At 36.8% G+C, this 27547-nt stretch overlaps 1 protein-coding gene across 6 annotated transcripts in view; it reads left to right on the forward strand.

Annotated features, from left to right (window-relative positions):
* ASH1L (ASH1 like histone lysine methyltransferase) overlaps window positions 1-27547 on the forward strand; it is a 201321-nt gene that overhangs the window by 57042 nt on the left and 116732 nt on the right. For all 6 annotated transcript variants that reach the window (XM_065902482.1, XM_065902468.1, XM_065902492.1 and 3 more), the window contains 2 exons: window positions 4893-9456; window positions 25341-25442. In XM_065902482.1, coding sequence (XP_065758554.1) covers window positions 4893-9456; window positions 25341-25442 — 4666 coding nt within the window. The remainder of the gene's footprint in view (window positions 1-4892; window positions 9457-25340; window positions 25443-27547) is intronic.

A 27547-nucleotide genomic window follows, 5' to 3' on the forward strand; every position in this document is an offset into this window, starting at 1 on the left:
AATGACATAGGTCAAGACCTTAATCAGCTATTACACTGCTGAAAAAATATACAAGGACTACAATATCACATAACAAAAAATGTCTTGTTCAGAATACCAGGCAGTAAGTGAAATGTAAGTAGAAATGCTTCAAAAGTGTATCTTAAACAGGTTGTGAAATCTTAAACACTGATAATGAGAATAAAAAAAATATTTTCTTTACATTCAGCACATTGACATTTCACAGAAAGCTCACATAGCTTAATGTGAAAATATTACAAGTCATATAAGAATACAAACCAACAGTAGAAAAAAAAGAGTCAATAGATGAGTATAGCCCTCACAACCAAAGAGCTGGAAATATTGAAACCATCTGAAAGATTTTAAAATGGTTTTTGCGCAAAAAGATAACCATTTGATAAAAACAGGACAATAAGAAGTGGATTTGAAATGAACCAAATAGTAATTAATGTAATGACATTTGAAATGAAAACTCAGTGAGTGTATTGAAACAGTAAATGAGAGAATATTGTTTTCTGGAGATAGATATAACCAAATCACCCAATTGTCAAGGTTTGGGAACATTATGATTGACATGAATACTGTTAGTCTGATGTTTAATTCAAAATTGTCAGAAGCAAGGTTGTCAGTTGTTAACACTTCTGCCATAAAGAATATCATAAGTCATAAGATATTATCTTGGGCTACAGATGTAGTGTTTATAATACTCTGAATTTTTATAATAAACTTTTTTCCATTAAAAAAGTCTTGATACAGGGCTGTCCTGTTTGTATAATTATTAATTGTATATATCTTTTGCTATGACAAACGTAGACAGCATATTAAAAAGCAGAGACGGGTGTCCAGATTATAGAAATGTATAAAAAAAAAAAAAACAGAGACATTACTTTGCCGACAAAGGTTCGTCTAGTCAAAGCTATGATTTTTCCAGTAGTCATGTATGGATGTGAAAGATAGACCATAAAGAAGGCTGAGCACCAAAGAATTGATGCTTTTGACTTGTGGTGTTGGAGAAGACTCTTGAGAGTCCCTTGGACTGCAAGGAGATCCAACCAGTCCATCCTAAAGGAAATCAGTCCTGAATATTCATTGGAGGGACTGATGCTGAAGCTGAAGCTCCCAATACTTTGGCCACCTGATGTGAAGAGCAGACTCATTAGAATAGACCCTGATGCTGGGAAAGATTGAAGGCAGGAGGAGAAGGGGACAACACAGAACAAAATGGTTGGATGACATCACCAGCTCAATGGCCATGAGTTTGAGCAAGCTCTGGGAGATGGTGAAGGACAGGGAAGCCTGATGTGCTGCAGTCCATAGGGTTGCAGAGTCGGAGACCCCTGAGCAACTGAACAGCAACAACAGATACACCCTTCAACCAAGCAGTTCCACTTTTCGAAGTTACTCTGAAGGAAATAATTGGATGAATAGACAGAGATTTATATAATTAGATGTTCATCATCATATTACTTACAATAACAAATAGGCAAGGGACTTTCCTGGTGGCCTAATGGTTGGGAATCTACTTGCCAGTGCAGCAGACAGAGGTTCTGTCCCTGATCTGGAAAGACTCCCGCATGCTGTGAAGCAGCTAAGGCCTGTGCCACAACTGTTGAGCCAGTGTAGCCTGCGAGTCACAACTGCTGAGCCCGAGCTCCTAGAGCCTGTGGTCCACAGCAGGAGAACTTAGCTCAGTGAGAAGCCTGTGCACTGCAGTCAAGAGCAGTCCCCGCTTGCTGCAACTAGAGAGTGCCCACATGGAGCAGCAAAGACCCAGCGCAGCCATGAATAAATAAATCTTTTTTGGGGGAAAAAGTGTTAGAAGAAGAATTTAAATTAAAAAATAAATAGCCAAAAATTGTTTAAAAAGTAGCCAGTGTGAGTTTGATTTTATTAATTTTGAACTGTTATGAAACCATTAAATTGATAGACCGACTCTTGATTTATTTGCATAGAAAGACATCTTCCTTGCTTTGTTCCAGTGGAATATGAAACCATAATCATTTTTGGCCCCATTTTTAAGAAAGAATGTACATGTGTTTATTTGAGTATATCATGAAGTATCTGAAATGTAAAATTGTTTATCTGTGGGTGGTAGTATTTATACTTTCTCTTTTCTAATGAGAATACTTTTATCTTTGTTTTCAAGTTGAAAAAATTTATATGCTGGAAATTATATTTTATACAGTATCTTTTTCATTGGCAAATAATATACTCTTAAAAATGATATCTCTTACCCTTATCAATCCAGTTCAGTCACTCAGTCTGACTCTTTGTGACCCAATGAATTGGCAGCATGCCAGGCCTCCGTGTCCATCACCAACTCCCAGCGTTTACCCACACTCATGTCCATCGAAAGGTTGTCGTTTTAAGAGATTCTTAGAATTGTCAGAGAGTAATACCCAGTACCAAATGTAGTTTTCAACATATTATTCTTTTTCACTCAGTTTATTCAGTGTCAGTATTTGGAAGAAAAAACTCTTTGAAAACAAATTATCTGTGTTTTCTGTTTTATTTTTATTTTTCCCTTGTTTAGTCATAGACCTTTACCAATAGCTACTGTGAAATACTAACTAGTTTAGGATGATTTTAATTAATCTGAGACATTTATTTCTGACAAAGGTGAAAAACCAGATTTCAATATAGTCTTTTAGCAGTTTACGAGAACTGGGTTTTTTTATTTTTCTTTTAGGCAGAATTTTTAAAATATCTTATTGAGGTGTAACATAAATGTAAGTGTAACAACTCAGTGAATTTTCAGAAATTCAGCCACCCCTTGTAACCAGTATTCAGTTTAACAAATAAAACTTTACCAGCACCCACTAAGATCTTATGCTTCTTTCTCATTGCTACCCCACAGGAAGGGTAATCATTTTCCTGACTTTTATTATCATAATTAGTTGTACCTCTTTGTGAACTTAATAGTCAGTATAAATAGAGTTATAGAGTACATAGTTTTATTCTTATTCTGTGTCCTTTCAGTCTTGTTTGTGAACATTATCTGTGCATAGTCATAGTTTGTTCATAACAGATTTTTAAAGGTAAGCTATAGCATTTTCGGATACAAATATATTTAAAAATACTTAATAAAGCCTTTTATTAAGCCTTTAATTTTTAAGTTTTAAAAAGTAACTGTAAAAGTACAAAATAGGAATATGGTTTTTTTAATAAGATGGAAAGAAAATGTGCTTCTTTAATTATAAACTTTATATAATTCAGTTGTATATGAGACTGTCAACAAAGCCAGTTTCCTTTTGGGCAAAATTATGAGAGTCCAGTCCAAAACAAGATAGTTCTCTTAATTCTGAGTTAGTCAAATATTGGTCATATTGTATTTCTCCCCTCATAGATTACTATTTTCATTCAATTTTAGTTTATTCTTCCATTTTTAACCAGATATGTACATATTAATATAGCCACATTCCTTTATCCCTTTCTTATACAGAAGGTTTTCTTATAACAACTGTTGAAATTGTTGCTTTTCCCTTTAATAATACATATTCTAGATCATTCAATAGCTGTGTATCGATATTTCCTTTTTTCCCCCCGTTTTTTGACACTCCATTGTATAATATATTTTGATTTATTTAGCCAGCCCCCTGTAGACTTATTTTCAGATTTTGCTATTAAAATAGTGTTACATTTTTAGCGTTTTGCAAACATTAGATTTTTGCCAGTGTGTCTTGGGTGTGCCACTGTGTCTTCTGTCCTAAAAGTGGGCATAGGAATTAATTAATGTGTGGTACTTTTCTAGCTATAGAATTATATCATTTTTTTTATACAGCACTTTTCCATATATGCATGAATTCGATTTTGAGTTTTCTATCCTGGTCCATTGGATCTTTTGTCTTTTCGTGCACTATACTATTTTTGTGATAGAGGCTTAAAAAAAAGTTAACATTTGATACAGTTATCCCCTTCTTTTTAGATTTTGCTCGGTATTCTTGCTTATATATTTTTCCTAATGAATGTTAGTAATTTTTCTTATTCCTAAGAGACTCTTGTTTGATGTTTTATTAGGATCATATTAAATCTATAAATTTGCTTAGGGAAAATTGTCATCTTTATGTCTTCCTAGCCACACACACAGTATGTCTTTACCTTTCCTCAAGTCTTTCATTTGTCAGTTATACCTCAATTCTAAAAAATCTTTGCTGAAACATGAAAATAATCTTCGTTGTCCAAAAGTAAAGCATATTGTTGTGTGAAGTGATAAATTCATTTGTAAAGTATATAGTGAGGATTCATGACTTTTATATCAATGTATATTATGATTTAAAAGTTGCTTCCAACTCTTAAGATTTTATATAAAAACACATTCTAAAGAAAACATGATTATATTGTCTTTTCTTCTCACATGAAGAGAGAACTTGACTGTTCATTCAAGATTATAATAAAGAATGTGTTAAAGGAGTGAAAGTTAAGTCAGAGATTGACCTGTATTGGTTTGAAATCATTTAAATCAATTAAAGAGATAAGCAGTGAACCATTGTTTTGAATGAGGACCATGGGATATTGTTGCTAACAATATTTATCTTTTCAAAAACTAATTCATATGGTAATGTATATTTAGTCCATCTAAAGTTAGGTGAAAGTAAACTGTTAATTTGCCTTTTTAAAATAATGTAAAAAAATATCAGGGATATTTTCGGTAGTATATATGTTCATGTGGTTGAAAGTTGAGAAAGATTGCATCTTGATAGCCTCTGATATAGTAGTAGAGGAACTAACATACTGTGACATTAGTGTAACATAAGTTAGGTAGGTTTTTTTTTAAAAAGCACTACTGCCTATCTTATATCTGATGTGTGATCATCTAGTTCTATTGTAATGCTAATCTAAAATGGTATATAAGGTTTACTGTCTCTGAAACCCTTTTCTTATTCAAATTTTAGGATCCTTCAAAGTTGTACAAGAAATCAGGTGATGTTGCAGCCATTGAATGCCAGTCTGAAGAAACCATCCATCTTCATTCACAGGGAGAAAACAATCCTTTGTCTAAGAAGCTTTCTCCAGCACACTCAGAAATGACAGATTACATTAATGCAACATCATCTACTCTTATTGGTAGCCGGGATCCTGATTTAAAGGACAGGGCATTACTTAATGGAGGAACAAGTGTAACGGAGAAGTTGGCACAGCTCATTGCAACTTGTCCTCCCTCCAAGTCTTCCAAGACAAAACTGAAGAAGTTAGGAACTGGCACTACTGCAGGATTGGTTAGCAAGGATTTGATCAGGAAAGCAGGTGTTGGCTCTGTAGCTGGAATAATACATAAAGACTTAATAAAAAAACCAACTATCAGCACAGCGGTTGGGTTGGTAACTAAAGATCCTGGGAAAAAGCCAGTGTTTAATGCAACAGTAGGATTGGTCAATAAGGACTCTGTGAAAAAACTAGGAACTGGCACTACAGCAGTTTTCATTAATAAAGACTTAGGCAAAAAGCCAGGGACTATCACTACAGTAGGACTGCTGAGCAAAGACACAGGAAAGAAGCTGGGAATTGGCATTGTTCCAGGTTTAGTGAGTAAGGAGCCTGGGAAGAAACTGGGACTCGGCACTGTGGTTGGACTAGTTAACAAAGACTTGGGCAAGAAATTGGGTTCAACTGTTGGCCTAGTGGCCAAGGACTGTGCAAAGAAGATTGTAGCAAATTCAACAATGGGATTAGTTAATAAGGACATTGGGAAGAAACTAGTGAGTTGTCCTATGACAGGATTGGTCAATAAAGATGCCATAAACCTTAAAGCGGAAGCACTGCTCCCCACTCAGGAACCACTTAAGGCTTCTTGTAGTACAAACATCAGTAGTCATGAAAGTCAGGAACTTTCTGAATCCCTGAAAGACAGTGCCACCAGCAAAACTTTTGAGAAGACTGTCACACGGCAGAGTAAAGAAAGCATATTGGATAAGTTCTCAGTTCGAAAGGAAATCATTAATTTGGAGAAAGAAATGTTTAATGAAGGAACATGTATTCAGCAAGACAGTTTCTCATCCAGTGAAAGGGGGTCTTATGAAACCTCAAAGCATGAAAAGCAACCTCCTGTATATTGCACTTCTCCAGACTTTCAAATGGGAGTTGCTTCTGATGCATCTACAGCAAAATCCCCTTTTAGTGCAGTAGGAGAAAGCAATCTCCCTTCCCCATCACCTACTGTGTCTGTTAATCCTTTAACCAGAAGTCCCCCTGAAACTTCTTCACAGATGACTCCTAATCCGTTACTTTTAAGTCCTACCACAGAACTAATGGAAGAAATTTCTGAATCTGTTGGAAAGAACCAATTTACTTCTGAAGGTACCCATCTGAACATTGGTCACAGGTCTATGGGTCATAGCATGAATATTGAATGTAAAGGGATTGATAAAGAGCTAAATGATTCTAAATCTACACATATAGATATTTCAAGAATAAACTCTTCTCTGGGAAAAAAGCCAAGTTTGACTTCTGAATCCAGTATTCATACAATTACCCCTTCAGTGGTTAACTTCACTAGTTTATTTAGTAACAAACCCTTTCTAAAACTTGGTGCAGTATCTGCATCTGACAAACACTGCCAAGTTGCTGAAAGCCTAAGCACTCCTTTGCAGTCCAAACCCTTAAAAAAAAGGAAAGGAAGAAAACCTCGGTGGACTAAAGTGGTGGCAAGAAGCACATGCCGGTCTCCAAAAGGGCTAGAATTAGAAAGATCAGAACTTTTTAAAAATGTTACATGTAGTTCACTATCAAATAGTAATTCCGAGCCAGCAAAGTTTATGAAAAACATTGGACCATCTTCATTTGTAGATCATGACTTCCTTAAACGCCGATTGCCAAAGTTGAGCAAATCTACAACTCCTCCTCTTGCTCTCTTAACTGATAGTGAAAAACCATCTCATAAGTCTTTTGCTACTCACAAACTATCCTCTAGTATGTGTGTCTCTAGTGACCTTTTGTCTGATATTTATAAGCCCAAAAGAGGAAGACCTAAGTCTAAGGAGATGCCTCAACTGGAGGGCCCACCTAAAAGAACTTTAAAAATCCCTGCTTCCAAAGTCTTTTCTTTGCAGTCTAAGGAAGAACAAGAACCCCCAATTTTACAGCCAGAAATTGAAATTCCTTCTTTCAAACAGAGTCTGTCTGTGTCTCCTTTTCCTAAAAAGAGAGGCAGACCCAAGAGGCAAATGAGGTCACCAGTCAAGATGAAGCCACCTGTGCTATCCGTGGCTCCATTTGTTGCCACTGAAAGTCCAAGCAAGCTTGAATCTGAAAGTGATAACCATAGAAGTAGCAGTGATTTCTTTGAGAGTGAGGATCAACTTCAAGATCCAGATGATCTAGATGACAGTCATAGGCCAACTGTCTGTAGTATGAGTGACCTTGAGATGGAACCAGATAAAAAAATTACCAAGAGAAACAATGGACAATTAATGAAAACAATTATCCGCAAAATAAATAAAATGAAGACTTTAAAGAGAAAGAAACTGTTGAATCAAATTCTTTCAAGCTCTGTAGAATCAAGTAATAAAGGGAAAGTGCAATCCAAACTCCATAATACAGTGTCAAGTCTTGCCGCTACGTTTGGCTCTAAATTGGGCCAACAGATAAATGTCAGCAAGAAAGGAACCATTTACATAGGAAAGAGGAGAGGTCGAAAACCAAAAACTGTCTTAAATGGCATTCTTTCTGGTAGCCCTACCAGCCTTGCTGTTCTTGAACAAACAGCTCAGCAGGCAGCTGGATCAGCATTAGGACAGATTCTTCCCCCTTTGCTGCCTTCATCTGCTAGTAGTTCTGAGATTCTTCCATCACCTATTTGCTCTCAGTCTTCTGGGACTAGTGGAGGTCAGAGCCCTGTAAGTAGTGATGCAGGCTTTGTTGAACCCAGTTCAGTGCCATATTTGCATTTACACTCCAGACAGGGCAGTATGATTCAGACTCTTGCAATGAAGAAGGCCTCAAAGGGGAGGAGGCGGTTATCTCCTCCTACTTTGTTGCCAAATTCTCCTTCACACTTGAGTGAACTCACATCTCTGAAAGAAGCTACTCCTTCGCCTATTAGTGAGTCTCATAGTGATGAAACCATTCCCAGTGATAGTGGAATTGGAACAGATAATAACAGCACATCAGACCGGGCAGAGAAATTTTGTGGGCAAAAAAAGAGGAGGCATTCTTTTGAGCATGTTTCTCTGATTCCCCCTGAAACCTCTACAGTCCTAAGCAGTCTTAAAGAAAAACATAAACATAAATGCAAGCGCAGGAATCATGATTACCTCAGCTATGACAAGATGAAAAGGCAAAAACGAAAACGGAAAAAGAAATACCCCCAACTCCGAAATAGACAGGATCCAGACTTCATTGCAGATCTGGAGGAATTAATAAGTCGCCTAAGTGAAATTCGAATCACTCATCGAAGTCATCATTTTATTCCCCGAGACCTCCTGCCAACTATTTTTCGGATCAACTTTAATAGTTTCTATACACATCCTTCTTTCCCCTTAGACCCTTTGCACTACATTCGAAAACCTGACTTAAAAAAGAAGAGAGGGAGACCCCCTAAGATGAGGGAGGCAATGGCTGAAATGCCTTTTATGCACAGCCTTAGTTTTCCTCTCTCTAGTACTGGATTCTATCCTTCTTATGGCATGCCTTACTCTCCCTCACCCCTTACAGCTGCTCCCATAGGATTAGGTTACTATGGAAGGTATCCCCCCACTCTTTATCCACCTCCTCCATCTCCTTCTTTCACCACTCCACTTCCACCTCCTTCCTATATGCATGCTGGTCATTTACTTCTCAATCCCACCAAATACCATAAGAAAAAGCATAAGTTACTTCGACAGGAGGCCTTTCTTACAACCAGCAGGACTCCCCTCCTTTCCATGAGTACTTACCCTAGCGTCCCACCTGAGATGGCCTATGGTTGGATGGTTGAGCACAAACACAGGCACCGTCACAAACACAGAGAACATCGTTCTTCTGAGCAGCCACAGGTTTCCATGGACGCTGGCTCTTCCAGATCTGTCCTAGAATCCTTGAAGCGCTATCGATTTGGAAAGGACACTGTTGGAGAACGTTATAAACATAAGGAAAAGCACCGGTGTCATATGTCCTGCCCTCATCTCTCTCCTTCAAAAAGTTTAATAAACAGAGAAGAACAGTGGGTTCACCGAGAGCCTTCAGAATCTAGTCCATTGGCCTTGGGATTGCAGACACCTTTACAGATTGACTGTTCAGAAAGTTCTCCAAGTTTATCCCTTGGAGGATTCACTCCCAACTCTGATCCAGCCAGCAGTGATGAACACACAAACCTTTTCACAAGTGCAATAGGGAGCTGCAGAGTTTCAAACCCTAACTCCAGTGGCCGGAAGAAATTAACTGACAGCCCTGGACTGTTTTCTGCACAGGACACTTCACTAAATCGGCCTCACAGAAAGGAACCACTGCCTTCCAGCGAAAGGGCAGTACAGACCTTAACAGGTAAGAGGTTTATTTTGTTGCCTGTTGTTTGTGTTAGAGAAATGGTGTATTTTGCCTACTGGTTGCCTGGTACATGTACATGAGCTTTGAATAGCTCTAATGTTTTTGTTTTTATAAATGTATTTTGAAATGTTATCTTCCACCATTTTGTTTTCAGTAGATGTGAGAAGTAAGATAAGGCATGTCTTTTGAGTTAATTTTAATTTTGAGAAGAGAGATCATTATTAAAACGAGATAGTACTCAACTTTTGGAAGTCAGGAAAAGTTGCTTTCTTATGCAAAAAGGCCGTTACAGTTTCTTTAGGGAGATACGGCTTTACAATGTTGTGGCTCTCTGTTAACAGCATTGCAGGATTTTTAATATATACTGTTGTTTGTTTTTTTTTCTTTTTCCTTTTAAGTATAATTGATTTACAGTGTTGTGGCTATCTGTTAATAACTTTGCAGGATTTTTAATATATACTAATTCAATTTATAAGTGTTTCTATGTTATACGAAGAATATGTTGTTAAGTCTGTACGTCTCATAATAAAAATCTGAGCATTCAAAACTATGAATTTTCGGGCATTCCCTGGGATCCAATGGTTAGGACTCTATGCTTTCACTGCTGTGGACCCAGGTTCAATCACTGTAACAAGCCATGCAGTATGGCCAAAAACAAAATAATCAAGTTTGTAAAATTTAACTGAATACTTAGCAGGACTTCATTTTTCAGAGTACCTTTAGATATCTTCATAAAAGCTGCTTTAGTTGAGTAAAATGACATGAAGCAAATTTAGATAATGCATTTGTAATGTCTAAAAAGTGTCTTGAGAATTGAAAAGAATATAGAAAACAAGAAAAAGGAAGCATTGCCTATTCATCTATAAGATATCTCTAAGTCAGGAGTTTTTTATCAAAGATCTCAACTTTGCCAGTTGATAAATTAACTCCAGAAAGTTCATGAAACTTCTGATGTTGTAAGTAAAGTTATGTGTATGTTCTGCTGTGTGTGCTGTGCTTAAGTCATGTCCGACTCTTTGCAACCCTGTGGACTATAGCCTGCCAGGCTCCTCTGTCTATGGGATTCTCCAGGCAAGAATGCTGGAGTGGATAGCCATTCCCTTCTCCAGGGGATCTTCCCAGTCCAGGGATTGAACCCCAGGTCTCCTGCATTGCAGGCTATCCTTTACCATCTGAGCCACCAGGGAAGCCCTATGTATATGTATGCTTGTGTGTATTTTTCAGGAGAATATCCATACGTTTGATCAGATTCTCCAGGTAAACCCTCTAAGCCTCAATATCTCTTCTATAAAATGGAATTAGTAGTGTTATTATTAGAAGCGGTGTGATTATAGTGTTTATTAAAATGATTTGCACATAGTAAACACACAGATGTTAATATTATTCCTCCAAAAGATTAAAAGCTTGTGCATTAGAGAGAATGATAAAGCCCTCAAAGAGAAGAGTTTTTATTCCTAAGTTTAATTATTTGTGAACTTTTGAAAAATAGAAGTTACCTTGATAGAGAAGCTGAGTGTTCTTTAGTTTTTAATAGTGTAATGAGGAAAAAAATCCTAAACTCTAGGTTCATTCAACATCTTTTTTGATAAAAATTAATCAACAGCAGCTAATGAGCATCTGCTGTCTGCCAGATGTTGTACTTTGTGGACCTTTGTAATGTAATAGGGAATAAGGCACACAGGTTCATTGTTCTAATTGAACTTAATATTGGAGGAGATAGGTAATAAACAATAAAAGCTACAAATTAAATGTCATAAAAATTGCGACAGTTTATAAATACACACACACACATATATATATGTATTTTTTTAAGAAAGTTCAGGGTTCTATGTAAGTTTGAAATGGGGGCCTAACTCAGGAAGCCTTCCCTGAGAAAGTGACCCTAGACTCTTACTTGAATGAAGGATGAACAGTAGTTATCTAGGTGAACAGAATTCCCCTTATTCATCTATTCGTTCATTCATTTATTAATTGAATTGCAAAACATCTAGCATTCTTCCAGTCACTTTTATATAGTAGAGGGTAAAGACTTGATACCTTGCCTCATTAACTTTCAGCTTGGTGAGAGAGGACAAACTGTAGAGTGGTAAACACACAAATAATGGCATAATTAATTTAAAAAATGCTGTCAATTAATGTAACAACATTAGAGTAAATAAGGGGAGAGGAGTACCTATTTTAGATGGAGTAATTAGTTATAGGCCAGGGATGAAAATTTGATGTTAAGGGATATGAAACCACCAAGCTTTTCAAGCTGAGAATTGAGTGAAGAGCACATTTGAAGATCTTAAAATGTTAAGGAGCTTAGACATTAGAAGAAGTAGGGTAGATAGAGGTCAGAAGGTTCATTGTGGTAGGAGAGGGAATACAAACAGAATGGTGAGAGAGTTGTGAAAGAAAGAAGCCAGGGTGTATGTTAAAGGTTTTGATTTTATAAAAACCAAAGCAAAAAAAAGCAAGTTTTTATTTTAGATTTGCATTTTTGAAGATCATTCTAGCTCATGTGTGAACACTGAATTGTAAATGTAAAAATAGTTATAGGGAAACCAATCAGTGGACAATTGCAGTAGCCTACATAAAATGGTATTTAGACAAGGGTGTTGGCAAACTCCTTCATGAATATTTGAGAGGTTCGTGCATTGTCCTGATACAGAGTAGACTGGAAGAGGAGGAATTTTGAGAGAGCACAGGTTTGCTTTTTAATATTTATAAACCTTGAAATGCCTTTATAAAATTCAAATGGTGATGTTGAGTGGGCATTTGGGTATCTAGTTCTACAGCTCAAGAGAGATGTTTGGGCTAGAGATAAGGGCATTTCACTCTGAGGTTTTGAAAAACGTTGGTGATATTATTCACTAAAGATAAAGGGGTATCTGGAAATGATACACTTTGGAACAGACTCTCAAAACCTATTAAACTTTGTAAACAGAGCACTAAGAAAAGCAATAATTCTGGAAAATACCAGCAGCAGGTAAAAATATGTGTTAAATTGTTCAGTAAGTAATGAAATACTACAATAAACATAGGACTTTTAAGAAAGATGAAAGTAGCCTGATAGAAGCAGATATAAAGAAGGGTTAAAGCTGCTTAATGTAGTTAACATGTTAGTCACTCAGTCATGTCCAACTATTTGTGACCACATGGATTGTAGCCCACCAGGCTCCTCTGTCCATGGAATTCTCCAGGCAAGAATATTGGAGTGGGTTGCCATGCCCTCTGCCAGGGGATCTTCCCAACCCAGGGATCGAACCCAAGTCTTCCACATTGCAGACAGATTCTGAGGTCTGAGCCACCAGGGAAGCCCAGTGTCTATCACAAATATAAATTGATGCCAGATAGTTGGTTCTGGTTTATTGTCCTTATTTGTTTCTTTTGCATTAAGATTGAGGGAAACATACAATAAGCATTTTTAGGAATATCTGTGACCAGTTGTTCCCAAAAGGATGCATGGACATTCTGAACAAAACTACATTGCTCAACAGTTTACTGCATTTAGTTTGTGTTCATATAGTCTTCATATAGTCTGCTAATCCTGTGTTTCAAAACATTAATGTACTTTGAAAAATCATGTATGTACTCATACAACTTCTTTGTCATTCTGGAGCTGTTTCATGCTGTAGAAACACTGTAACAAAACAGACTATATACCTGTGAATCCTCTGATCTGTTTATCGGCATGTCATCATGAGAGAAAGATTTCCCTACAGAGAATACAGAGTGAGAAAAAAAGAGCGCCTTGGTATCTTTGAACAATTTAATTATTTAAAATAGTGGTTAAAAACCATCGACCTTTGGTTTGTATATGACCCATTGTGGTGATTTCTGTAGTTTTTTTTTTTTTTAATGCTGAAATTTTAAAATCTGGAGGTTTCACATAACTGTTCAGAGTTCTACTTTTCTTTGAAAAGAAATCAGAACATCTGACAACACTTAATCCGTATTTCCTGGATGACATTAAGGTTGGGTCTCAATAATGGCAACCTCTTCCCTCTCCCCAGGTCTTTAGTCGGGGCATGCAGTCTTCAATTTGCCTCAGTCTTGACAGTTTCCTGATGTGTGTTTTATCTAACCCAGTTCAACTATTTAAGTGGTTTATCTAGCTCCAAGGGATATTAAAGCTGTGACCCCTAATTTAAGAGTTGTGAGAAGACGCTTATAACAAGTGGGGAAATTGAGGTGAAAGTGAAGTGAAACGGCAGGTTAGTTTGTTGAATATGTCAAGTATATCACCTTCATGGACAATTAAGTCACACGATAGGCCATTTATTGGGGTTAGAGTGGAAAGGATGGATCCACATCTGGCTTCAGGGACCTTAGGGACTGAGATAGCAGGGAAATGTAACATATGCAGAAATATCTGCTTAATGAATAAGAAGCTGTCTTATTTCCTTCCTTTAAAAAAATAAAAACATATTAAGACCTCTGTGAAGAGTGAAAAAGCTGTCTTAAAACTCAACATTCAGAAAACTAAGATCATGTCATCTGGTCCCATCACTTCATGGCAAATAGATAGGGAAACAGCAGAAACAGTGAGAAACTTTATTATATTTTTGGGCTCCGAAATCACTGCATATGGTGACTGCAGCCATGAAATTAAAAACGCTTGCTACTTGGAAGAAAAGCTATGACCAACCTAGATAGCATATTAAAAAGCAGAGACATTACTTTGCCAACTAAGGTCCATCTAGTCAATGCTATGGTTTTTCCAGTAGTCATGTATGGATGTGAGAGTTGGACAATCTCACAATCTGATCAATTCTCTGTCACCAACTAGGTTTCCTTTAATTTATATCAATTCTGATACTAATCACCTTGAGTTAGAGAAGACCCTACAAGTTAAGAGCAAAGATTTTTTTTTGAAGACTGCCCCCACTTAAGATGCCAGCTGCAAGTTTCAGTGTCACCAATCTACCCACACTTCTGCCCTATCTGCCACAAGTTTAGGTCTTACCACAACCCTTCATTTAAAAAAAAAAAAAAAAAAAAAACACCTGAAATGAGTTATTTATTTTATTTTTGGCTACGTTGGGTCTTCATTACTGCACTTGGGCTTTCTCTAGTTGCTGTGATTGGGGGCTACTCTCTAGTTGCAGTATGCAGACTTCTTATTGCAGTGGCTTCTCTTGTTGCAGCTCCCGGGCTCTAGAGTGCTTAGGCTTCAGTGGTCGTGGTGCAGGGACTTAGCTGCTCCATAGCATGTGGGATCTGCCTGGATCTGGAATCAAACCTATGTCCCCTGCATTGGCAGACAGATTCTTAACCACTGGACCACCAGGAAAGTCCTAAGGCCTCAGTTTTGATAATTTGGTGAAATGGCTCACAGGACTCACTGAAACCACTGAAATTACAATTGCAGTTTTATTATAAAGGATACAGATCTGGAATTGAAGAGATGAATAGGGCAATAGCTGGTGTGGAGAAGGGGACACAGAGTTCCCATACCCTCTTTCTAGAACATGGGTGTGTCATCCTTCCGGTAGATCATTATGTTCGCCAACCAAGAAACTTCACAAGGCCTATGGATTCAGAATTTTTATTGGGATTTCATTATATAGGCATGATTGATTAAATCATTGACCATGTGTTTGCATTCAGTCTCTAATCCACCTCCATCCTCTGCAGGTTGGGCTTACCCAGAGTTTCAACTGTCTAATCTTGTGGTTGGTCTCTAACGACCAGCCTCCATGCTGAAGGAAGCTTAGGGTTCACCTTAAGTCACCTCTTAGACATAGCAAAGACACTATTATCAGGAAATTCCAAGATTTTTTTTTGAAGTTTTGTGCCAGGAATCAGAGACAGCGATCCCGTGTATTCTTCATTCTATCACAAGTCTAATTTAAATTCTTTTGTTAATTGATCTGTACCTTGGTATCTCTCTTCTTCACAGTTACTCTTTAGTTAAGTGGGTAAAAATGTGTCTTGATTTACCAACAGGGTTTTTTTTCCTCAGGAGGTTAAAGAATGAATAGGAAATAATAGGGAAATGTGGGCATATAAAATTCTTACAGCTTTGACAGACATGAAATTCTTAACAGACATGAAAATTGGCTTAACTGTCCACAGAAAACCAGCTGAGAAAAAGATTTTTAGTTAAGGAAAATAATAAAGAAAAAATGCTAAATCATGGCGTATCTTCTAATTTGATCACTGAAAGTCAGAATTTGTTTTATTTAGGCAAAGCTTAAGAACTTGGCTTTTTTTTTTTCTTTCTTTTATTTTTTATTTTTATTTATTTTTATTTATTTTTATTAGTTGGAGGCTAATTACTTTACAATATTGTAGTGGGTTTGTACAGATGTACAGAACAGACTTTTGGACTCTGTGGGAGAAGGGGAGGGTGGGATGTTTCGAGAGAACATCATCGAAACATGTATATTATCTATGGTGAAACAGATCACCAGCCCAGGTTGGATGCATGAGACAAGTGCTCGGGCCTGGTGCACTGGGAAGACTCAGAGAGATCGGGTAGAGAGGGAGCTGGGAGGGGGGATCGGGATGGGTAATACAAGAACTTGGTTTTTTAATCTTAACTATTATGATAGCTGTCCGTTCAGCAGTTATTTTGTGTCTATTGTTTGCCAGATACAGAGAATACAAACAAAAGGAATAAGATATAATTTCTGCCTTCAGAGAATTTATAGTTCTTTGGAGTATATGAACATGTATACAAATAGTAATTGATAACTCCTAAAATTGAGGTACTCACAGCATATTTTAGGGAGCAGAGAAGAGAAGTACCCACTTAAAAGGAGCCAGGAAGATGTTTTGAGTTTATTGTTTAAAGAATAAAGGGTAAGGACTGTTTTTCATAGAGGAGTAAGCTTTGGAGGATTTTGGAGATGTGATTCTATACTTAAGTAACTGAAAATAGTCTGATATGAGACCAGGAAATGTGTTTGGAAAGACAGAGCCTCTTGTTTATGTAGGATACCAAAAAGTTTGGAGTTTACCTTATAGGCAGTGGGAAATTAAGTGTTTTAAAGTAGAATGATTTGCTAAGATCATATGGATAGCACTTTGATAGATGGATTAGAGAAAGATCAGGTAGACCAGTTTGGATATTGTCTCAGTGAAATATTATGGGGGCCTGAACTAAGGTAGTGATAGAGAAAACAACATTCAGAAGAAATAGATTTTATAATTTTGTTTGTTTATTGTTGACTGGACCTTTCTTGCTGCATGTGGGCTTTCTCTAGTGGCGAGCGAGAGCTACTCTCTGGTTGTGGTATGCTGGCTTATAGTTGAAGAACATGGGCTCTAGAGCACAGGCTCTGTAGTTGTGCTGCATGAACTTAGTTGCCCTCAGCATATGGAATCCTCCCCAACCAGGGATCAAATCCATGTCCCCTGCATTGTCAGGTGAATTTCCAACCACTGGACCACCAGGGAAGTCCAGAAATAGATTTTTTAAAGTTGTAAAGAAAAGAAAGAGTGAAGATTTTAGAATGTCTCTAAGATACCTCTCTCAGGCAGTTGGTTGAATGGTGATGTGGTTAAAAAAAAATATTAGTTGTTCAGTTATGTCCGACTCTCCAACCCCATGGACTGTAGCTGTCCAGTCTCTTCTGTCCATGGAATTCTCCAGGCAAGAATACTAGAGTGAGTAGCCATTCCCTTCTCCAGGGGATCTTCCAGACCCAGGGATCGAACCTGGGTTTCCTGCATTACAGGCAGATTCTTTACCATCTGAGCCACCAGGGAAGCCTAATTAAATAAAAGGTGGTATGCAAAAGGAGACTGGAAATGGAAAATGGATTTGAGTTTCTTGCTGTTTAGTGGGATATATGAATCTGTAGCTCAAAAGAGAAATCAAACCTGAAGGTAAAGTTTTAGATCTGTGGTTGTTTAAGCAAAGAAATCAAGAGCAGGAATGATAATGTTTAGGGTGAACACACTAGGTTTCCTAAGGGAGTTTTGTACTAAGAAGTGTCAGGTGCTGATCATTTAGATAAGGACTGAAAGTAGACAGTTTGCTTTAGCAGATTATCTTCTGTAATCTAAGAGCAATTTCCATAGTGACAATTGTTAGATTTCTGGAGGTTAAGGAATGAATGGGAAATAATAGGAAAATGTGGGCAGTTAAAATTCTTACAGCTTTAAACATTGTAGCAACCTTGGTTTATTATTTACTCTTTCCTTATAATTTTGTATTCTGTGAAGGAAATAACTGCATCTTCTCGATCTGTAATTGTCTCTGTCAAATAGTTTTCCTTCTTAAAGTATAAAAAGAGCATAACTAAACTGCATGTAATCTTAAATTGATCTTCTCGGTCATCAGTTTGATAATTTTTCCATAGATAACTTGGAGATAGATTCATTATACATAAATTGTTTTCCTGTTAAAATGTCTGAAAACTATTTACGACGTATTCCGAAATGGTCAGTTAGCTTTGGGACATTATTATCCTGAAACAGCTGTCCAGTGCCCAAAGCTGGAACAGTTTAAGCAACAAAATAATGACATTATGCAATTATAACCTAAGGAATAAGGTAAATGTTCATGAGTCCGTGCTGATAGAAATGATTGATTAAGTAAATAAATAGAAAGTGAAAGTGAATTTGCTCAGTCGTGTCCAACTCTTTGGGACCCCAGGGACTGTAGTCCAACCGGGCTCCTCTGTCCATGGGGATTTTCCAAGCAAGAATACTGGAGTGGGTCATCATTACAGAAGTATTCCAAATAATGTATGTAGACTATTCCCCTCAAGAAGGTGAAAATTAACTCCTGAATATGGACTGAACTTAGTGACTTAATTCCCAAGAACAGATTATGGAAAGGGAAAAGTAGTAATTTTACAGTGAAGACCCATAGCAGACGGACAGCACTTTAAACCGAGTGAAAGTATAATTTCACCAATGATAAGTCATAATGGGAACATGTATCCTCTGATATAATGTGATAGAAGGGAACTTCATTCCTGTGTTACTCTGTGCAAAAACCCTTAATCTCAGTGTAAACATACAAAAACATCAAAAAAACAGGAGGAGGAGTGGAAATATTCCACTCCTGTACAAAATACTTGGCCAGTTCTCCTCAAGAGTATCAAAGACCTGGAAAAACAAGGAAAGATTGAGGCAGCCATCACAGATCAGAGAAAATTAAGGAGACTTGATAACTAAATACGGTGATATCCAGATTAAAATCTGGAACATGAGAAGAACATGAGTGGAAAAATTATGCCAATGTCAATTTCATAGTTTTGACAAATATACCATAGTTAAGTAAAACATTAACATTAAGGAAAGTTGAGTGTAAAAGACATATGATCACTGACTTTGTAACTTTTCTGTAAGCTTGAATTTATTCCAAAACAATGTTTAGTTTTGTTTTTTTAAAGTACTGATTGTCAAATGAAACCAATCTGTAACTGATTAAGGAAAAAATTAAAAATATTCTTTACTGTTTGTGTTGAGTAGATTTATCATAAGGGTTAGTTAAAATAAAACAGGCATATTTGATCATTTGTGTTGAATAAATCAGATCGGGGCACAGGCAGAAATGATAGATACACAGTCTGGAACAAGGCATTTAACCTTTCCTTGTTTTCATAGTAGGGAATCAAACTGATTTAATCACTTCAGCGGTTTTGAACTAAAATCTCGGAAAGCTTTGAAAAGAAAACTAGTTATTTTATAAATGATAGCTAATTTTTCAATTTTTATACTGTTCTATTAATACACTTATATAGTAACAGTCTAAAATCAGCTTGATGCAAATAAACTTGTAGTAAAATTATACTCTGAAATGTGGCCAGGTTTCTGATTTCACCCAGTTGTTGATAACTAATTCTGTTTATTTAAGTATCTTTGTTAAGTAGACATGAAATAGGACTGGTGAGGAAGAGTTTCTGACTGGAGTGTCAGACACTATCAGTGCTTTTCACCATTTTCACTTCATAGCTAACTGCATGTGCTAGAACCTGCAGTCTATTCAGTTCAGTTCAGTCGCTCAGTCGTGTCCAACTCTGCGACCCCATGAACCACAGCACGCCAGGCCTCCCTGTCCATCACCAACTCCCGGAGTTTACCCAAATTCATGTCCATTGAGTCTGTGACGCCATCTAACCATCTCATCCTCTGTCGTCCCCTTCTCCTCCTGCCTTCAATCCTTCCCAACATCAGGGTCTTTTCAAATCTTTTTGTTTGGAAAAAGTTTATTTACTATAGTAGAAGCATAATGGTTGAAGCACGGTATATTGAGTCTTATTTTCTTTTTAACTGAATGTGAGCATTGATCAGAATTTTCTGATTTCTTACAATTTCTCTAGGGTGATATATAAGATATACTTGTAAGTGAAGTGTGAACATGTGGCGATGAAATCAGAAAATTTATTGTGGTGATTAGTACAGTTCTGGGAATTTCCAGAGGAATTCCATTTCAGTGAATTATCTGATTTGGACACTGAGAAATAACCTAATTGGAAGGAAAAAAACACGGACTTTTTAGCATAAAGATTGCAAGCACAGACTCTGAATCATTGTTGTACTGCATTTAATTGATGAGTCAGATGAAATGTATTGCTTTCAGTAAATAAATTTCCCACAATTGGAAACAGCTGTTTTTATTGTGGAACCAGTTCTTATCTCAGCATTCAGCTCATTCAGAAGAAGCTTCCGGGATTCTTATGGTCTATGAACCATACTGAAGGATTCAGAACTTGAATCTGGAAACAAGAAGACTTGATCAGAGGTTTCCACATGGTTGATATTTTATGTTCATATTCTTCTCCTATGGTGTCCATTTTAGTTATAACCAGTTTTGATTCAGTCACCATTTAACGAACATTACCAATAGTCTTGACTTATAAATAATAAAAGAAGAGGAATTTCTTAAAATTCAAATTTTGGGACATGCTTTAGTTTTGGTGGGAAGGAGCAATTTAAATTTTAGAAATTACTTTTTAATGTGTTATTTTAAAATAAATTTATAGTTATCTATGAACTGATTACTGCGTAGTGTCCAAGTGTAGCGTGGTTAATCTATTTTTCCATGGTTTACCCAAGGATACGTATAGCATTAGAAACCTGAAACAGTTTGCTTATTCAAACCATTCCCTAGTTACTCTCAATAGAGTATAACCAATACTCATACTAGGTTGTTGTTAAAGTTTTAATAGTAGATTTAGACTAAAGAAATGCCTGTTTTATCCAACCAGTTGTCAGTTTCATTCACTGTGTTCTTTTGCTAGCTTACATTTGGAAGTTGCTTGTTTTTTAGCCTAGGACATTCAAGGCTTCAGTGAAGTAATTACGCTGAATCTTTTTTCCAATGTTTTGTGATACCTTCCACCTCTCCTGCACACTGTTATCAGTAGGAATTTTTTCTATTTATGCAGATATCTTTGCCTGTATGACTCTATCCTCACACTCGGGCATCTGTAAATGTAGTTATTTCTTTTTTATCTTAGATTTGTTTCAGTTTCTCCTCTGTAGACATCAGTCAAGATCTCTTGTGACCAGTCAACTTGAGAACAGCTTCTTGGTTTCCACACGTTTTTGTGTATAATATAAAGATTTCCAGATTCTTAACCCCTTTTAAATGTAGGTATGTTCTTTTTTGCTTTCTTAAGTTTCGACATTCTTATCCATGGTTTCATCTTATGACTTTGCTATAAAAGTACCATCTTTTTTGTCTAATTTGGTGCAGATGTTTCCCCCAAACCTGTCTTTGTCTTTAAAAGTTCATCCAATAATGGTCAGAGAAAAACCCAGAGATTCCATAGTAAAAACCACTTGCAAGGCTTCCTCACATTTCCAAGTTTTTTTTTTTTTTTAATTCTTAATTTCCTTATTATTATCCCAGTTAATAGTATTGTCTCTCTTCAGTTTCCTTCCTTAGTAGTAGTCCACCTTCTTTTTTACATGAATGTCTCAACTGAAGGAAAAGAATTTACTTGTAGTTTTCACCTTACATTTATGTTAAATTCCAGTTTTATTTGCATACTACTTCTGTGATTTATCTTTAATTTCTCTTTCCTTCATTTATATGTACAGAATTCCTAAATATATTTCTGAAGCTGTTATCTGAGTGATGAGATGGTCAGTAGGGTTTCTACCAAATAGTGAATTGAGAAATTCCTGTTAATATTCTCTGCTTGCTTCTGAAGTAATGAGAAATGAGAACTCATTTCCGTGAGAATTCTCCCATATTTAGAATTATATGTCTTCTCCATGTATTCTTTGAGGAAGTATCATATTTTCATGAATTGGAATACAAACAGACCTCCTGTCTTGTGAGGAGTGGAGAGTCTTCACTTATTCCTCCTGGCAGATCTAAAATGACCGCTGATGCTACAGCCATACCACTCTGAATGTGCCCAATCTCGTCTCATCATGAAATGACCCCTGATGACACATGAACAAATATTCGTCACAGGATGGAGATGATAACAGAGCAGTAACTCCTTTTAGGAATCAGCCATGATTTAGAAGAACCAAAAAGCCAAACAATAGAAGCAGAAAACTACTTTCTCCACTGGTACAGAGCTGAACAGAGAACCAAACACTTTCTGGTTCTGACTCATCCGTTGAGCACATCTTATTTTATTGATAGAATCCCAAACCTGGAGAAGCTATGATGAAGAGTCAGTGAATTAGGAGATACACTTCAGAGGAGCTTTTTCCAACCTTACGATTACCCACCAGCCCTGGAGTTACCTATCTTAATAGTAATTCTTAATTAGAGGTACTTATTTTATGAGTACTTCTTTATGTTGAAGATAGATGCTTGATATTCTCCAATAGTTCTGGTTCCTAATTGGGTGTAAGGCTCTGTCCCTCTTTAATTTTAATGTTGAGTGGTTGTCTATGCTTATCAGTGACATCATTAAGTATTTAGAGTCTAAAAGTTCTATGATAAACCTAAGGAGCTAATTAGTATAACATCGGTCAAAGCCTTCTGAACTTTTTACATTATCTCATTTTGGAACTCACCACAGCCATGTCAGTTAAGAATGCTTTATTAAATGCACATTCCAGTGTGTTTACTTGCCCAGATCTTGTTTTTCAATTCATAGCAGTGCCAGGAGTCAAACTAAGGATACTGTGCTCCATAGTTCATGTACTTAACACTGCTACACTCAACTCTACATTGCATTCTGAAACATAAATATGTTGGTCTCTTGAAATGAGCATACTCATTCTCTGGGCATTGTCTTGTTCTCCCCTATGCATGCAGTTGCATAATGGCACTTATAAAACAGTGTGTTTCTGGTAGTATTAGAGAACATGTTTTATGATTTCTGTTATTAGGCCAGTTTTAACATGTTTTTGAAAGTCTTTAACAGGTTGTTATTTAGCTCTTTCAAATAAGTTTATATCATCATTTTCTAGTCTTAAACTTGATTGCTTTACACCATTAGTTAATGTTTTTTTCCCTCAGGTATCCACACCCTCCTCTTCTTACTCCTCCTGTAAGCAATATTTTTAAGTGAAATAAAGGTCTAGATCAGCTGATTATCAAACCCTAGAGATCTGTATCTTCAGGGATACAGCTTTATTCCCCCTTAAATATGAAAAATTATGAAGAACAGCTCTACTCTATATGAACAGGGAATTCAGACTTTTTAACATGAAAATTGAGGATCTTCCTGAATGAAGTTTTATTCCAGTTTCCTATTATATCCTAAAAATAGGCTGCTGGCCTCCATTACTTTCAGGAAATGAAAAATGGCTCCGAAGCTAAGTGAGCTAAGCCATCTCTCTCTCAATTGTTTCAGTTTCTCAGGAATTGCTGTACAAAGCTGCCAATAACGGTCTCCGGGGATCTGACCCCCATTCCACCTCCCACTGCCTCCTCTGCAGCTCCAGATGCCACCAAAAGAAGGAGCTTTGAAGAAAGTGCCTGTACCCTCTTTTACCCTGAGGTGGGTGAGGCCAGGCAGGGTGATTCTCAGGATATCCTGATGATCAAAGGTATAGTTGAAGCCTTCATCAAGACTTTCTTGAAGATGACCAAGAAATTTGGGAAACGTTGCCAAATAGCCTAGAAACTGAAGACGGAGCTCAAGAATGGATGGCTCAAATGCCACCTGAAGTGTAATACATGATAACATACAAGACCCTAAATAAGCTCCTTGAGGGCAGAAACTATTACACTGTTTTTACTATCTCTCCCTTGCCCACCTCTACAATGTCTAGGATAGTGCCAAACATATAAACTATACTCAATAAATGTAAGTTTGTAACTGAGAGAGAAGACTTTATAGAAAGTGCTCTCCAATCCCTTCTTTCCCTAGTGCTTAATCTAAGATTGTTTGCCCATTCATCAGGAGAATAATGATAAAGAGAGTTCAGTGATGTCTCAAGCTTCTTGGCCACTGTTGTCTTCTGTCTTGGCTGTGTGTCTGAGTAGGAAATATTTATCTGTCCTGTCCAGTATAGGAATTTTTCAGTATTAATGCTTAAATTTATGTCTTTGCTGATGCCTGGGCTTTTACTTTTTAGATATTTTATTGTAATAGTTTAACTCTTTAATGGAAATCTTACCTGAACCACACTCTAGGGGGATTTATTGTATTGTTGGTTTTTAAAAATCCCTTTGTATCTGTTTTTAAGATTCAACAATAAACAGTCTTGCTTCTTAATTATAGCTTAACAGTAGTCATCACTGTGTTTCCAAAATGGGATATTCTATCATAACATCAATTTCCCCCAAATGTAACTTGTTACTCTTGAATGGCAATACATCATCTTATATCTCACCAAAGCAATGCTAAAAAAGCCTGCTTGAAAGAATATTTATAGTGATGTGGTTTAAGACGCTGAGTGATTAAAACACGGTTCATGGTGCACTATTTTTCTTCCAGAAACAGAAATATTAGAAACTTAGTCATTGAGTTCTTCTCTCCCCACGTTGTCCCGTTTGTCAGTCACTTAGTCATTTCAATAAGGAGTTAACTCTGATTTAGAAACAGATCTTTAAAAAAATCTCATCTTCAGATATTTAATTTCTTGTATATTTTGAGCCTCCAGTTATGTGTAAGACTTTGTTTTTTCAAGTTAAAAGTGAACATTTCAGATTGCTACTAGCTTTTTGACAAACAGTTGGTCATTATGTATTCTCAGCAGGTGGCTTTTTTAGGATATAAGAAGTCCAGTATCAGAACCAAGTATATTTTATTCAGGAAAATAATCTTTCCTGAATGACATACTTTCTCTTGAGTAAGAGTTTTGTAAATTATGCTGCATTTATTTGAGGTTTTTGATAAGAGTATGAGACTTTTTTTTTTTTTAAAGGAAATGGAGTTTCTTTATCTTCATGAACTTTTATGTGTATATCCAAGGAACCTTAAGTGTAAGTGATAAAAGAGGTTTAGTCTGTTGCAGAGATAATCACAAATTCCTTCTGAATGATCTCTTGAGGATTATATGGCATGTGTGGATTTGAGGTTCAGCTCTTTTAATTTTCATCTCTGATTCCATTAAGTAAAATGCTCAGGTTGGACCTGCTTTTCTCGCATCAGTTGTTCTTAATTAATTGCATTGTAGTTTTGTCAGTTTATATGATGAATTTGAGTCAATAATCAGGAACAGAGTTGATCAGATTATTGCTAGTGATTTTTATTGATAAATATCTTAATAATATGTTTGATAGTGGTAATACATAAAAACTAAATCATATATTTTTTCATCCTTCCACTATAACTAGTTTTTCCTCTGTTAATGTAAATTATGTATATGAGACCTGTGAAATTCTGTGTGCAACGTCCAGTGTGGTTTCTCCTTCGAGTAATATACTCTTACTGTCAACTTGAAAGTCATATTATTACAGAGAATTGCAGTGGCAACAGCTAAAATATTACAGTTCTAACACAGAACGGTTTCACATTATTTCTGGACTTGGATTTTCCTATGATTTCTATCTTTTCCTGTCTCTCCAGGTTCCCAGCCAGCCTCAGATAAGTCTTCCCAGCGACCATCAGAGAGCACAAACTGTAGCCCTACACGAAAGAGGTCTTCATCTGAGAGTACTTCTTCAACAGGTAAGTGCTATTGTTTTAATAGACTCTTGAGATAATTTCCCAACTGTTACTTGTGAACAGACCTGCCAAAAAAAAAAATATATATATATATATATATATGTGTATATATATATATATATATAGACCTTGCCTTGCTATGTAGCATGAGAGAACTCAATTTCCTGACCAGGGATTGAACCTCTAGCCAAATCCTAACTGCTAGACCACCAGGGCAATGGCACCCCACTCCAGTGCTCTTGCCTGGAAAATCTCATGGACGGAGGAGCCTGGTAGGCTGCAGTCCATGGGGTCGCTAAGAATCAGACACGACTGAGCGACTTCACTTCCACTTTTCACTCTCATGCCTTGGAGAAGGAAATGGCAACCCACTCCAGTGTTCTTGCCTGAAGAATCCCAGGGATGGGGGAGCCTGGTGGACTGCCATCTATGGGGTTGCACAGAGTTGGACATGACTGAAGCAACTTAGCAGCAGATCACCAGGGAATTCCCTTACAATAGATTTACACTATAGACTACAATTTAAATTGGCTCGCAGTATTATACTATAGAAAAAACAAGTAAATGGTCCTGCAATATGAGAATAATAATTTATATTGAAAAATAGGGCTTCTCTGGTGGCTCAGATGGTGAAGAATCCGCCTGCAATGCAGGAGACCCGTGTTCGATCCTTTGGTTGGGAAGATCCCTTTGAGAAGGGAATGGCTACCCAGTCCAGTATTCTTGTCTGAAGAATCCCATGAGAGGGAGCCTGTCTGGCTAGTCCATGGGAACACAAAGAGTCAGATAAAGCTGAGCGACTAAGCACCCACACATCGAAACAAACAGTAGTCCCCTTTTATGACCAATTAAGCATACTCCGTGAGGTATAGTGATTTTATTTTTTTCTTCTAGTTTTATTGAGATATAATATACACTGTATAAGGTGTACAACCTAATGATTTTACTTACTTATATCATGAAAGAGTCACCACAATAAGTTTAGTGAACATCCATTATCTCATACAGATACAAAATAAGAGACATTTTTTTCCTTGTGATGATAACTCTTAGGATTTACTCTCTTAACAACTTTAATATATAACATACAGCAGTGCTAATTTTATTTATGTTGTATATTGCATCCTTAGTATTTAATTTATCTTATAACTGAAAGTTTGTAGAGGTATAGTGATTTTGATGTAGTTTAGAAGGAATAATTCAAAATGAATAGTTACCAAGATAGGCATACACAAAAATAGAGATTTTGAAAGTTGAATTGAGATAATGGGGTATGTAATATAACAGGGACTGTAGATTGGAGCTGTCTAATAAAGACAGATATGTATAAAGTTGTTTAGTAAAGTGATGGTTTCCAGTAGCATTTACAAATCTTTGAGATTTGTAAAACAATTTGAGGTTGTAAGAAGAACCTCTATTAATGTTTATTTCAAATCAACTGTTAAAAATTGTCATTTATGTATTTAATATATATAACCTCTTCCTGGGGCTTCACTAGTGGCTCAGACAGTGAAGAATCTCCCTGTAATTTGGGAGACCTGAGTTCAGCCCCTGGGTTAGAAAGATCCCCTGGAGAAGGGCATGGCAACCTACTCCAGTATTCTTGACTGGAAAATTCCACAGTTAGAGGAGCCTGGCCGGCTATTGTCTGTGGGATCTCAAAGAGTCGGACATGACTGAGCAACTAACATTACACTAACCTCTTCATACAGTACAACATATCTGTATACTTTATACAGTATACAGATTGTGCTCTCAGTTTTCTTCTTACTGATAGTATGTGTGTTTACCAAAAAAAAAAAAAAAGTAGAGAATGATATATGTCTTCTACCTTTTTAGAGGATTGGAGAGTAGGAAATCATGGAGTTTTTTTAAATTAATTTTTAAGTCGGAGGATAACGGCCTTACTGTGTTGTGTTAGTTTCTGCTGTACAATGACAGGCATCAGCTGTAAGGACACACATACCCCTCTCTGTTGAGCTTCCCTCCTGCCCCTCCCCCGTCCGCCCCCCTTAGGCCATCTGGAGCACCGTGCTGGGCTCCCTGTGCCATGCAGCACTTCCCACTGTTTCACACATGATGGTGTGTGTACGTCAGTGCTACTCTCT

This window comes from Muntiacus reevesi, chromosome 1 (genome assembly GCF_963930625.1).
Source record: "Muntiacus reevesi chromosome 1, mMunRee1.1, whole genome shotgun sequence".
Taxonomy (NCBI): Eukaryota; Metazoa; Chordata; class Mammalia; order Artiodactyla; family Cervidae; genus Muntiacus; species Muntiacus reevesi.